This window comes from Xiphias gladius, chromosome 5 (genome assembly GCF_016859285.1).
Source record: "Xiphias gladius isolate SHS-SW01 ecotype Sanya breed wild chromosome 5, ASM1685928v1, whole genome shotgun sequence".
Classification (NCBI taxonomy): domain Eukaryota; kingdom Metazoa; phylum Chordata; class Actinopteri; order Istiophoriformes; family Xiphiidae; genus Xiphias; species Xiphias gladius.
In genome coordinates this window covers 17,431,282-17,446,017 of record NC_053404.1, presented here as the reverse complement: position 1 = coordinate 17,446,017, position 14,736 = coordinate 17,431,282, and the positions used below count along the sequence as shown (strand labels likewise).

At 43.5% G+C, this 14,736-nt stretch overlaps 1 protein-coding gene and 1 long non-coding RNA gene across 2 annotated transcripts; both read right to left on the bottom strand.

Moving 5' to 3' along the window:
* Positions 1-1,381: 1,381 nt before the first annotated feature.
* LOC120790224 (dermatan-sulfate epimerase-like protein) lies at positions 1,382-5,502 on the bottom strand. The gene has a single exon (XM_040127584.1). The coding sequence runs from the start codon at positions 5,173-5,175 to the stop codon at positions 1,531-1,533; it is 3,645 nt and encodes a 1,214-aa protein (XP_039983518.1). The 5' UTR covers positions 5,176-5,502; the 3' UTR covers positions 1,382-1,530.
* Positions 5,503-7,288: 1,786 nt separating this feature from the next.
* LOC120790225 lies at positions 7,289-12,708 on the bottom strand. The gene is made up of 3 exons (XR_005707515.1): positions 12,689-12,708; positions 12,065-12,115; positions 7,289-7,699 (listed from the first exon to the last, which is right to left on the bottom strand). It is a non-coding gene; the product is annotated as an uncharacterized LOC120790225 (long non-coding RNA).
* Positions 12,709-14,736: the final 2,028 nt, after the last annotated feature.

Sequence of the window (14,736 nt, the reverse complement as noted above, 5' to 3'; positions counted from 1 at the left end):
TAGAAATGGTCTCTGACTTTTCTTTTTTTATTTCTTCCTTTAGCTATACTTAATATTCATCCTGTTTAGTCCACTGCTCGCTGAACTCTTTAAAGACAAAGGCCCAAAAAGATCATCGGATATCTGATTGGCCACGACAGGAAATGGAAACTTGTGCTGTCTGAATTTCCTCCAGGCTTTTATAGTGAGGATAGCACAGCTCTATAACACAGGGTAAGCCTCAGTTATGGCATTTTGCAGATTAATATGAGTATCTGAGGGGGATGCTTTGGAAATTGCTTTGACTAGAAATGTGTCAAGGCTGACAGTTTCTTTTTTTTCCAGTTTGATCCCCATTAAGCACTTCCCTCTGATCTAATGCAATGAATGCCAAAGGGAGTTATAATAATCATATTCATTCCTGATCCTTTGGGATATGTGTCTTTGGAACCCATAAATACTTAGAACTTTCTTTCTTCTAGACATAATATCTTTAGAGGTTTATATATCTTCATAGGTTTGAGATTTCCAAGCAAATCCAGTACATACAGTAAAGTTAGCCTTGGAAAATGCACTGAATCCCACATACAATCAAGAGTCCCTGTGAAAGTGCTACGCCACCAAACCGTCATGACATCTTTGAGCTTAAAATAAAATCCCTTTGCTGCTATGATGAAAATACAATCCATATCAATTAATTTACTCGTCTTTATCATAACAATAAAGCACTGCTGTCGTGTTCTTGTTCTCTGCTTTGTTTTGAGTCTATACATTGCAGCATTTCTTTCTACAGTTTTAAAGGGAAACGGCACTCAAAGTTCAGAGATAAAAATTCATGACAGCCAAATTATTCTCCCAAAACTACAAACTGGAAACCGAGACTGTGAATAAATACGAGTGTTATTTTCTTAATGAGCTTCACAAAGGATCTGCTCCAACAAGTAAATATCTCTTGATCCCCCCCAAAATAATTCCAGTAATAACAGATATGGATTTTGCGCAAGCATCCTTGTGACGTCACAGATTAGCGATGGGAAAAACGCTCATTTTTTAATCTCTAACTAAAACATACAGTAAATAATCTTCACTGAGAAACTGAGCTGTTCTAGGACGCTGCAATAACACAAAACCTATGCCGAAATTCAGTGGCGTTCCTCTGCATGTAAGACAGCAAAGGTCTAAAGTCTCCCTCGCTACAAGTAGGTGTAGAGAGCTGCTGTGGGAAAAAGAATAATAACAGAAGCTCCTTTCCACCTATTTTTATGTAATTTATTCCTCCCTCACCAACATCTGTTGCTGCAGTTGGTACAACACCTAACATACACCCCAAACAAATACAACTTTAACAAAAAGTTAAAAAGTTAAAGTTTTTAACAAAAAAAAAAAAAACTTGAACACAGACAGAAATTCCACCCGGTTTCCCCTCAACTTGTACCATTTTCTATTTAAAATTTAATCTCAGTGCAAAAAAAAAACAAAACAACTTTTCAGAACTCGGTGGCAGCTACAGTAAACAAGACAGCTCAATATCAGCTGACCAGCAGCATTAAGTTAACTGGCAAACCTTGTGTAACCCAGCCTCTTCATCACACTGCCACATACATCCTCTATTAGTCTGATGTCCTTTCGGGGCATTTTTTGTCTCCACATGTTAATATTGGCTGGTGAAATGTCTCCTTCATACATTAGATTGTACAGGTTCGTGGAGGTGGTGAAAATGAGTTGATTGAGGGCTGTGGGTGAGACAGGCACCCCCAGAAACGTGTGTATGCTTTCCGCTGTCTCTTGCGGGAAGTTGACCACGTCCTCAAACCTCACTTGGAGGTAGGACTCCTCGGGGAGGCTCTCGCCGACCCTCAGCACTGCTGCGGTGTGAGCCTGCCACAGGTGAGCCAGGATCAGGACTGGGTTTGTCTCCGAACGGGACAGCAGCCTCTGGATTACTTTAAACTCAGGCGCCCGACTTGGGCACCGATCCCTGACAGCATCCTCCTTGAATATCAAGGAAAGGTGCTGCGGGATGTTTTTAAGGGTGTAAAGGCTGGGTTTGCTGTTATAAACCATGAGATAAATCCACGCTCGAGGGTCTCTCACCATGTAGATTGTCCTCAAAGAGGGTCCCACCACCTCCTGAATGAAAGGCATTTTGAGTGCCCAGCTTCCACTCCGCATGTTGAGGACAACCCGTGCATCAGGGTACTCCGCAACATGGCGTCTCATCTCCCTAATGTACTCTGCATCTCTGTCCAGACTGGCCCTCAGTTTGCCCTTCAGCTCAGAAGCTGGCTCCCTTCTCCTGGATCTTTTCTTTCTGTCCCTGGAGGGGCCAACCCTTTGGGGCTGTTTGACCCTGCTGCCCTCCACCAGCTGAATATTTTGCAAGTGCAGCTTGGTGTTGTGGACCAGCGAATGCAGCCAGCCCTGAATAATCTTAAACCGTCCGTGCACAGCGTCTGACCTTGACCACTCGCAGGCATCGACCAGAGAGTCAAACTCAAACTCAGTCTCAGGAATGTCCACGTGCTCAGTGGGGACCCTTATGTAAACAAAGTCCGAGCTGTTGTAGAAAAGATGCTTGAGTATTTCCGATCCTGATCCAGGAAGGGTTGTTATGACGATGGAGGGGAGGGGGAGCCGGTGCTGCTCGTACAGTCTGATTTGTTTGTTTACTTCGCTTTTGGCACCCGCACCTTTCCATTTTACCCCACAGAGAAGCTGATCGCAGCTGTTAGACACAAACAGCAGCTCGGCGATCCACAGAATGAGCACAGAGAGGAGGGTGTAACGCATCAGTCTGCTGAAGCAGACGTAAAACTTTCTCTGCATGGTGAGGAACCCTATGGCTACGCAGAGAACAACCCCTGCTATCACATTGACTGTAAATCCAAAGTCAAACAGCTGATTATCACTACTGATTTGTTTGGGGATGAGTTGAGTCCCAAGACCATATCTAGTAATTTGAGATCTATCCTCAACTTTACAGTGCCCTCCAAATCCTAAATAATTGAACCTTGCCCCTATGTCTTTATAGTTTGTAGCTACAGAGACTATCTTCTCTGTGTTATTTATGGTTAAAGAAAGCTTGACTCCATTTTTGCTACTATCCATAAATTTACATTTGGACACTTTAACATATGGCCCATGTAAAACATAAGCTACTCTGCTGACTGTGCCTGTCATTGGGAAAGTGACGTTGACATACTGAGTCCACCTCTTTTTAAACTCAGCCGCCTGCTCCGCCTCCTGTATCCTGGTATCAGGGCTTTGACCCTGGGTGTCGAACCAGAACATTTTATAATGAGCATCCCACACGTCCATCATCGCACCGTTATATTTGTCCATGAATCTGAAAGGGACGTATTTAAAGTCAATGTCGAGATTGTGGAAAAAGGCGCTGAATGACCTCACGGGCGAATCACCCCACTTCTCCACGTGGTCAAGCACCAGCAGCGTCTGTGAGTTGAGCAGAACCAAGGCTCTGAACACACTCTTTAGTCTCATGGCAGGGGAGTAAGCCGACACAGCTTCCCCACTCACAAACATGGTGTCCCTGTGTGAGGAGGCGACAATCACCTCCCCTCTAGCGTCACCCACGCCTTCATCAGTCCAGCGCAGCCACTTAGCACACTCCCCCAACTGACCCTCCCATGGACTGTTACACTGACTGGTAGGAGAGGGGCTGAACACTAAAACATTGTTAAGATAGCTGTACTTTGGTCCATAAAGTGCCTCAGACACAAATACTTGTCCATTAGGAGCAAATGTGAAAGAGTTCTGGTCCGGGTGCTCGTGACCAGGGTTAAAGCTGTTCCAGCCATCCACCCAGGAGTAAGGTTTGTCATGGACAATGTCATAGACTGCACGGCCACCCAGCCTGCCAGACTTAAAGGAGACAAAAGTATTCCCCTGACCATTGGGAAGCCCTGCTCCGTAGGTAACCACACCCCAGTTTGAGAAAATATGCATCCTCGCCTTGCCAAAATCGTGGGGAGGCTGTGGTGTGAGGTGGGAGTTGTACCAGATGTATTCCGTGTGAAGTGTAGCCCAGCGCTGGGCAGATGACTGCCCCATGGGACCATCCTTGGGTCGGTGCTTTCTAATCTGTTGTGCCAGCCAGTTACCCGTTCCGTTCCTCATGATGAATGTGTCGAGGAAAACAAGCTGACTCTCTGGCCCATAAAACCAATTGTAGTTGGAGTCTGCGATCCCAACTGTTCTCTGAAAGCCCGGCAACAGAGTGGCATAATAAAACCAGAAGTGTCCACGCAGCCAGTTGTTCTGCATGTTGTCAATGTTGAAATGGCGCTGAGCTAAGAAGACATACTGTGTGATGGACTTGGCTGTGTAGCTCCCATAGGCAACTCCTTCATCCAGAGACCCATCAACAACATGATTTAGGAGAAACATAGTTTTCTCCATGTAGTTCACTGCCACTTGCTTCCAGATCATGGACTCTGGGTCATCGTGTGATCCAACCACTATTGCACCAGTCAGGATGGCTAATATGTTTGTAGTTTGATGATTCTGGAGATACTGTTTCCCCCACCCTCTGTACTTAGAGAGCTCATACAGCTCTTCTGTCTCCGAGCGAATTTTCTTGAGGTAAACATTCCTTCTGCGCTCATCCAGCTGAGAGTAAACAAAGTCATAAGCCGTAGCAAACCCAGTGAGAGAATGCGCCATGGGGACCTCATCGTTAGGGGCACTGGTCACCTTCCAGTCGGGGTATTCAGCCATCCTGTCCATAAACTTGATAAGAAATTGCAGGGCAGCAGAGTCTTCTGGGCACAACAGGCAGTAGAGAGCCAAGGGAGGCAGGTTGTTCCCATAAATCTCATTCCACTTACTTGTAAACTCCTCATGTTTCACAGGGGGCATGTAAAAGGGGACATTAGACAAGATCGTGAGCACAGCCGCCCGGATAACTTTAAATATGTGACTGTGGGTGGTGGAGGACCTTTGCCTCAGGTGCAGCACATCCACTTGGTTAAAATATAGGTTGGGATGGGAATCGGCAGACTGGAGTTTCCACTGCTCAGCCGCTCTGTCTCGGGTGAGCTTGACCTGCAGCAAGTCATCCGTAAAAACGTCTCTGTCTGTGGTGTTGAAGACCCCCGAGAAAGCAGTCCCCACTGCCAACAGTGGTAGTAGAAAAACAGCATATATAACCCAGTTCACTGCCATGTTGCCTTGCATTAGTGGTTACATTTTACTGGATTCCAAAATTAGGCAGCTGATTGTGTTCATCCTTTAGTTGTATTGTCCCCATAACTTAAAAGTCCAGGTTATATTTGTTAGGGGTGTGATAGTCCCTAAAATTGATATTTTATAAAGACAATATAATGCAATACCAAGGTCCCAGGCATGATAGCCAAGAAAAGCGGAAAAAAAAACTTTAGTGCAAGAGCAAACACTATCCGTATCCAGCTGTAACAATCCCGAAACTGTTTCCAAAGGCAACGGAACACGTCACATTAAATAGAAAAACGTCTGATGGAAAGCAGATGTGTCTGTTCTGCTTTCCGAATTGAAATTCAAGATTTAAAGAAAAAAGAAAAGCCGTCGTCCTACGCCCGCTCGTTTCCCTCCGTCCCCGCGGTAACGTGTTGCTCGTGAAGACCGGCGTGTCCCCGGCTTCGCGCGCGCCAGCACCTCACACTGATCTCCCTCCCCGAACGCATTTCCTCGCGGCCAAACGCCCGTCAGCCCCAGTCCGTGTCCGGTCCGACGGCGGCCACCCAGAGGCTACGTGTGCAGCCCGAGCGAGCTGCGACATCCACGGGCATGAACCTCAGCGAACGAGGCATCTCCGCAGAGAACATTGCTCGGTCCCCCCGCTGCAGAGACTCCAAACTGCCTGGTGCTCAGAATCGCACATCCTGATCGGGGAATTCATCAGTGTGCATTGTTTTTTCTTTTTTTTGGGGTTCTTATCTTTTTTTTTTTTTTTTTGGTTTTTTGCTCCAGGCTTTACCTTCCGCGATTAGTACGGCGAAGTCCGAAAAGAGGAAAGTTATCGTCACTCCTCAAGTATTCAAAGAATGAGACATCCCCCCCCCCTCCTCATTGTCCGCAGGAAACAGTAAATCAGCCTCCCGAATGATGGACGATCCACGTGTAAATCTGCTCCGTCTGTAGGGATATTTATGTATCCGCTGCCGTTGGAGACACACATCTCACGAGTAAGGCTGTGCGTGTGTGTGTGTGTGTGTGTGTGTGCAGTCTCCGGATGCGTCTCCGCTGTGTCCTCCCGACTGTTCAACACAGTCAGTTTGATTGTTTTCCCGCACTGGATGGAAAAATTTCCACCGTACAAACTGTAGAGGGAGCCGTGACTTCAGAAGCCCAGCCTCGTGTCTCTCGTAGAGAGTGGGAAGTTCTGAATAATCATTCCATAAAAATCTTCAGGGCCCCCCCCCCGCCTGGATTCCTAACAGGGTGGCTGACTGGTGTTAAGTTCCTGCTCACTATTAAGACTGAGACTGCAGGAGGAAAATCAAACAAGTGGCATTAAAGCACACTCTTTTTTTTAATTATGTGTAATAGAACCTACACTACTCATCCAGCGTGTCATTTAAGTTAACATTTTACAGAAGTGCTCGTTTGCAACAGGCAGGAAAGGGCACAAAACGGGGAGAAGGGAGATAATTAACAGGAGGCAGGAGAATCAGCAATGTAATAGTAAAAAGCAACATGGCCAGGGACAATATGCCATCGCCCTCCCTAAAAGACACATAACCTATGTTCTAAATATAAAGCCATACTGGCCTACAGAGCCAAAAGGCACTAACTATTAATTGGCTAAGTTTGAATTAATATGCATTTAATGAAAGGTGAAGTTATTAAAACTAGCTCATTACTTCAAATAGACAGGAAAGCTGGGGCAGAGACAAGAGCATATTCTGTTTATAGATACTGCGTTTTCCCTGCAACCTTTGGAGTCTCCAAATACAGAGCACAGTCATGATTAATCATCAGCCTAAAAAGGTGTAAATTAAGGCTTTAAAAAAAAAAAAAAAAAATTATATATGTATAGCAAAGTTTTGCTATATTTTTTGTTCCTTTGTAGGGATTGAACAAATGAGATACAGTATAGCTGCTGGCAGACAGATTTTGTTACTTGGAGAGAGCCGTGCTGTTACGAGTGACTGTGATTCTTCTTGTTCAACCTTTTGTGCACCATTTGGCATTTGTACCTGCATTTGTAGCGATACAACATGAATACATATTACACAGATGACAAGCATTACATAATAGATCCCATTCACATATTTAATTTTGAAATTATTTCTTTTATTTTTTTGCCCAAAATGTCATTGCACCCTTTTATCAGTTGCATGCCTCTGTGATATATTTCATGTGGCAACAGAAAAGGCCTCCAGTAAACTCAAAAGCATCCCCCCTTCGAGAAATACGTGACATTTGCTCGTTCTCACACGCGGCACCATGGACTCCGATCACCTCATTCTGTGTATATTAGGTTTCTGTGCAGCATCTTCATTCAGTGATGGATCGTTTTCTCTATACCCAGTTCACGTGTGTTCTGCAGCACGCCAAATCCACGGGGAGCACTGTTTCTCTTTTTCTTTTCTTTTTTTTCTCCCCACAGTTCGAAAGCACATGCTGCAGACAAACAGTTGGTCTCCTCAGGATCGCTGTGAGGACACACGCATAGTAATCCCTCTTAGGACTAAAGTCTTCCACAGTGGGAGAAGATACACTGCAAAAAAAAAGATGCCTCAGTTTAAACAGCGATGATAATAATAAAGTCACCTCAGTCAAGTCTCTTTTTTTAAAATGAAGACTTTACTTCAGGAATCAGGAAGAGGCTTGAAAACCTTGCAAACAACTGACAGATTTTTTAAAATTTACTGATTGGTCTTAATTTTTAGCATACTGTATGTTCCTTCACTGCAGCAACTCTGTAAAGGAACAAATCACCAATTAATTGCCCCTTTTTACCCTTATATTCCATTGCAATTATGTAATCTGACTGAATATCTATAGTTATGTCATTATTACTATACTCTATATGTCTTCTATTCCTGCACAAAGTGTCGGCAACTACGGTGGTAACTAGCGGCCACAGCAAGTTCATTTTCATCGTCACAAATCCCAGACCTTCATTCAGAGATAAAACTACTGTAACCTGCTGTGGAGAGCAGGAACTCTATGTCACTGTCTCTGTAGTCGGAAAGAAACTCAGTGGAAGAGGAGCAGTAGAAATCCTTTACACCAAATGGTTGAGAACAGGATCACAAGCTGAAGACAACGCACTTTTGTCCAAAGTTGCAGTACCGCCAATGGCCACTAGGCGATGGTTCCAAAAAAAAAAAAAAAAAGAAGGAAAGAAAGAAAAGAAAGGATGTTTCACTATGACCAGTCACGACAGTTGCTGCTTTCTTGCTCAAACTCAGCTCCAACTAGGCTCCCCTCTCTGCCAGCAAGATGTAAACCCAAATCCACGCTTCAGAACACCCTTTCAAACACTTTTAGGAGACCTTGCCAACATTACATCCATGTTCTATCAAGAGCTTGTGGGCTACTGCTAAGTATGGCTATATCAGGGGCTAATTAAGGCTTTTATTTTCCAAAGATAAAACAGTGGTGGTGTATTTCTACAGGGGCCCCGAGAGCTCAGCGCACTGCAAACACATGCAGACAGACAAAATAGGAGCAAATGATGAAAGCATCAATTTAGGGAAGAAAACGCTGTGAAGTGAGAAAACAGAACTAAATACAGAAATGCTGCAAGAACACAGAACACAATGGTAATTAGTTACAGAACAACAAAAGTTTACTTGAGGTGTGTTCATCAATTTTTAGTGTCCCTGGTTTCTTTTCAGCGCGTTTCTGCTCTGCTTCTGGTTGTGATTTCTCACTTCCCCCTAAATGCTGCACATGTGCTGTCAAATTAGTGAAAAGGTTTTGCTTCATTTGTGTTTTGTCTATTTGCATGTGTTTTCTTAAGTTAAAGTGCGTTGGGCTATCAGAAGCCCTCTTATATTTGGGTGGAAAAAAAAAAAAGAAAAAAAAAAAAAAGAGGTGCTTACCCTCCTGGCTTGTTAGTCAGTGGCTAATACTGCAGTCCCCTAGCAGCATCAGTAGCCACCAACTGTTCTTCCTCAACATCTGACATGCATTTTCACTTTTGAGAATGGGTTAAATTGGCGTATATGCTAGAGAAATCTAACCCCCTGTCCTGCATCCATTTCTCTGGAGATTCCTCTTACTCTGTGCCATCATAACATTACTGCCTCACCCCAGTGGCGATGGGTGAAGTCAGGGAAACGTACACACATTCACTTTCTTTCCTCTAGTATCCTGCATCTTACAAAATGCTGTTGTTAGACAAAGAGACTTGCAGGAAACTATGTTGCGGTTGGTCTTCAGGCAGCAAAAAAAAACAAACTCCAAACCCCTTTCTAATGGTCACTGACGTCAGTTACTTCAGTGCTCAGTTATCATGTTACATACTGTGAGTAATCGGGGCGGTCCTCTGACGTAAATTTCTTGTCAGTCAGTGGTATGAGTGCCAGTTCAACCTCCTTGCTGAACTTCTGTGATTTAAACTCACAATGTTTGTTTCTTGAATATAAGTGTAGGGGCTTTACTTTTCAGAAAAAGCAAAAAAAAACTCAGGCGGTAGGGTGGAAAAATTCACTGAATTTAAACTGGATTTTAGAGGCTAGCATTTTCCTTGAATTTATAAAGTCCTCAAGCTTACCATGTTGTGTAAGATATTGGCAGTTTTTGGGCATTTCCGACATAAATGACACTGCAACTCAGCAGTCTAGCTATCAATATTGAAAAAAGGCTGATTTTTAAAACTGAATCCAAGTAAAACACTTTAAATGGAAATTTTTTTCCCCCCCTTTGCAGCATGCACCCTTCTGCTGCGTGCGCTGCACAGACTCTCACTTCCATTAATTGTCCATCTGTTCAGGCTCCACGTTTCTCAGCAGAGTACTTTTGACTAATTTGATCTCAGTTTAGTTTCCTCTACTTACATTATGTCCTGCCTTCACTGGGAAAAAGAAAAAAAAAAAAAAAAATCAATCCTCCAAATGAGCTCTGAGCAAAAGGAATGTTTGACACAACCACCATCCTTTGAAATTTTGCACCAAAACTAACTGGAATACCTTCTAATCGTCACATCACTGCGTGTCTCTTCCTCCCAATCAGACTTCTACTGCAGAGAACGAGTGAGCATCCTAATTAGAGGAAGCCTCAGTGTGGTGAATGATGTCAACCACAGTAAACTAACACTCTAATCACTCTGATCACAGCTGTTCGGGCCTCGTGTTGAGCAGTAGGTCTCCACGTCGTCGCTTGCCACTGGTTGCCATGGCGACATTTCAAGCACGTTTGATCGTAGAGGAGAGACGGTAGACTGCCAAGAACGTGTCAAACATGGATCCTGAATGCACCGCTGATTGACAGGTGGCAACTAGTGTCCCCTTGCCTGCTGAAGCTCTCCTGCTGTTTATTCCGACTGTTTGAAGCTTTGCAAATCCGGGCTTTGCTTGTTGAGTTAAACAAACTTCCAGCCATACAAATTGAAAGGAGAGGTGTGTGCTGACAGGCAGTGCCCTTATTAAAAATATGCCGTGCTGGGAGCAAAGCGATGTGCGAACCGGGCCCTTGAAAGACTCCCCTCTTTCTCTGCCTGCAGAGAATTTCAATTTCCCCTAAGAGTCTCAGGTTGCTCAGCCTGCCTGTGTCCTGCGTCCAGTTCTCTGGGTAGAGGCAGAGGGAAAATTGGCTCCAACTGTTCAGGTTTCAGAGATGGTCTCGGTGCCTCCTATGAGGGCGTCTGTCAATCACAGTAGTCTCTCTGAAAACAAACCATGCCGCGGCACTAAACCTTTCAATCTACTCATCCACAGAACAGGAAATTGTTTTACCTGATAACCCTGGAAATGAAATTACTCAATAGAGATGAGTCTTCCATAATAATAATAATAATTAAGTCCACCCACAATTTTTCTGGGGGATTAATGAGCTTAGTTTATCAAGCCGTACTATCAAACCGTGTAGTTTTCACCCCAGTAAACGAAGGGGAAAGACTGGCGCTGCTCCAGTAGCAGTTCTCGATTTTAGAGCATAATTCCCTTATATACACGTTGCATGCTGTAGTAGATCGCACGTTCCTTCACAATTGTAGCTGGTTGTTAATGACTGCACTGCGTTACCTTTCAGTGGCCTTCGCATCTGTCTGCTGTCCTCAATACCTGCTGCTTAACGTGGACTGACATCTGTTGTCGTTCCCCTTTGCTGATGTCGTTTCATCCCTTCATCGTACACCCCCCCCACCCCCATTCCAGTCTGCACATCACCTCTGTCATTTTGTTTGCACATTTTCTTTGCTTGTGTGAGTTTTCTCATCATTTCCGTCTTTGCAGTTTACACAACACCTGTGACATTTCCCATAGCTTCCATCAAGTGGAAACAAGAACAGACAGCAGCTGACATCAGCCAGTGGGTAAGACGTCAGACAGATGCAAATGCAAAGTACCAGTGTATGCTTTAAAACCCAAAATGAGCATGTAACACTATTTTGACACCTCAGATTTATCTGTTTCTTTTAACACGCCCTGATCCAGACATCCACATACAGTCTCAGGTAACTCAGTCAAAGAAAATATGGCTAAACACCAAAAGGATAAATCCAGTTATTTTAATAGTTTTAGCGAGCCTTCCTGTCGGTAATCATTATTCCAAGTCCTTTATCTAGTGTAGCCTTGAGGAGCAAAAAAACAACAACACTGGAAGATTAAAACAGCACAAAAAAACATAACATTTTAAGGGACATTTTGATTTTGAGACATGTTGAAAGTAAAGGTGTAAATGCTTGGCCCTTTCAGTGCCAGTCAGCAAATCCATGGTTGTTTACTTCGAAATAAAGTATATAGTTTTCAGATATATTTTTCTAAAGTTTTTTTTTTAATCCCTCTTTACTGTGTGTGTGTGTGTGTGTGTATGTTTGACCTCGTTGGCAAGCTGCAGCGCACAGCACACTGCCCTTGCAGGGATAATAAAGTTGAGCTGAGCTGAACTGCATTAACAGTAACACTGTACTCACGAGGTTAAATGCTGACATCTTTGAAGGTGGGCGACACCGCACAAAAGGAGTCTGACAAGATGAGAAACATGAGCGGTCGGACAATCAGACAGGAAGAAAAACTACTAGCCAACAAAAGAGTACTACACAAATGATCATCATGTACAGACTGATACGCTTGTTCAACTTTGACACATTGTACCTTGCATAGTTGTATACATACAATGGGTCTGACTGTGTTCTGTAGACAGTAAGGACCACAATTCACTGGCCCGTTTTTGAGCAATTCATCGCCTGTCACCAGCAATGGCTAATGTGCAGAAACAAAACCTTCACAGGGTTGCTCTTGCACAGACACTCTCTGTGCCTGTGTAACATCACGGAAAAAAGTCACTAAATGTCCCACACTGGCATACATGGTCTCAACAGTACACTCTAGCGTTGCCAACACACAGCAGCCCTGCTACACACATACTACTACACAAACTACTCCTCTAATTAGCAGAATCACGCATAAAAATGAAAAGAAGTGAAGGGCTAAAGTGTAAAAGTCTCAATCCATGGACTTAACACTTGCTTAAAGTAATTTAACATCACATATACAGCAAAAAGACTGAACATAAACAGAGCAAAGGAAATACATACCTTCCCAGAGGAAAGGTCCTTAATGAAAAGAGGAAGTAAAGTTCACCGAAGTGCGACAAGTGCAGTTCATAAAATAAGACAAGTGCATATTATAATACATTACACTTCCCTATATAGAAAGGTGTCCAATCTTTACACGAAACCATATTTACTCCCATTAAAATATATTGACAACATATTGACAACACTTTAGCAACGGAGAAAATAGGAAATATACAACACCGGAAATGCCAACTTGTACCTTCCAAAATAAGAGTCTCACACATAGGGGTTTACAAGGATGTGCAATGCCCATTTTATAATATAGCGAACATATCACACTGCACATGAACACAGTTTCCCTGTGCGATGACAGATTTTAACTGACATTTTGAGTGTGCTCACCGTCTTTTGTTTTTACCTCCAACGTAAGTGATTTAGTTTCTCTGGTTTGTTTACAATACTGAAAAAAGAATCAGTTTGACAATGAAGGGAGAAAATTAATGTATGTGTGTAACATCGACGATTCACCGATGAGTTCTGCTCCACAGGGCCCATGAAAAATTCAGAACACGGGCGGCGTTGGTACAGTACCTGTTCAACTCCTCGGAGGTGTACAATAGGCTACAAGTCCTGAAACCTTCCATGAATATTTCAAAATGCTCATTTCGGCATCCCAAAGGATAATCTTAATTTTAAAACAGTACACTTACGTGAGAGCTGAAAGGAAGAGAAGATCAAAATTGTAAAATCTCTTTAAAACACGATGAACCGAACATGCAGCCGACTGAAGCTCACAGTAGTCCCTGTCACGGCTTTTGTCACAATACGGTGCATCCTCTGCTCTGATTGATTTAGTTGTTTCCCCATTTGCTGATACAGCTATGCAGATATTGGTTTATGTAACACGAGACATTGACTCCGTACTGAAGCAAACAAACAGCCCTCAAAACTAATTCCAATCCTGAAGAGTGACATGTGATTTTCTCTGAGGGTTCCACATTAAACGTCCCACTGTGACTGATACATCATTCAATGTTGTGGTTTAGCATTTTGCAGAGTGAGATTACAACACCATCGATGTTAGGTTTTTACACCCGAGTCTTTCTCGCTACTTTCAGAGAGTCTGGGGTTTAATCTGACACTGTCAGGACTCATCTTTTCGCAGAAAACACATCAAAGGGTCGGGGAGAGAATCAGTGTTCTCCTAGGTGCACATTATTCAAATGGGCAAACTTGCTTCTCATAGTTTGGGCTCTACATCTTGCCAGCTTCTGCAGCTGACATGTTGCTGTGAAGCAGGGGGAATAGGAGATGAATTTCTAGTGTCATTCATGGCAGCATCCAGTGGGAAACTGCAGTGTCTCTGAAAAGGGACTAAGAGATGAGACGCAGTGCAGAGATAACTGTGCCTACTTCACATCATGCAATGTGTTGGCAGGAGAGCACAGACCTCTTCTACAGCCTGCACCACTGGCCCTATTCCCTCGGCTCTGTCTGTGATGCACTCAGAGTGGTGTATGAGAGCTTTACATAAATTCATGAGACTATTTGGCCCTAATTAAAATCCATAAACAAGCGAACTGCAAGTTCATCTGCAGTTCACAGCAAAATGTCTCATTGATTTCCTGTGTTCTTATAACAGCCAAGGAATTCTGAATGGTGGCCTTTCAGGGTAAATTCATTGGTTTACAAATAATTTTCCCCTCCAGAAAATCCATTTGTAAATGAATTGTTATGATTCATGGTTTTTGTATCTTTTTTTCTGGTGATCTTGTCTGTAAGAAAATATCTCCCGATACTATGGGTCCTGCATCCACCTACTGTTTAGCCAGAAATGGATCTATGGATGGTAATGTTGGTCTGTTGGTTCTCATGACATTTTGTACAGACATTCATGGTCCCCAGAGGATGTACCCTAATGACTTTTGCGATCCCCTGACTTTTCGTCTAGCTTCGCCGTGAGGTTGAAATGTGTGGTTTGGAGCGAAATGTCTCGACAACCTTTGGACAGATTGCCATGAAATTTGTTTCCGACCTTCATGTTCCCCTCAGGATGAGTTGCAAGA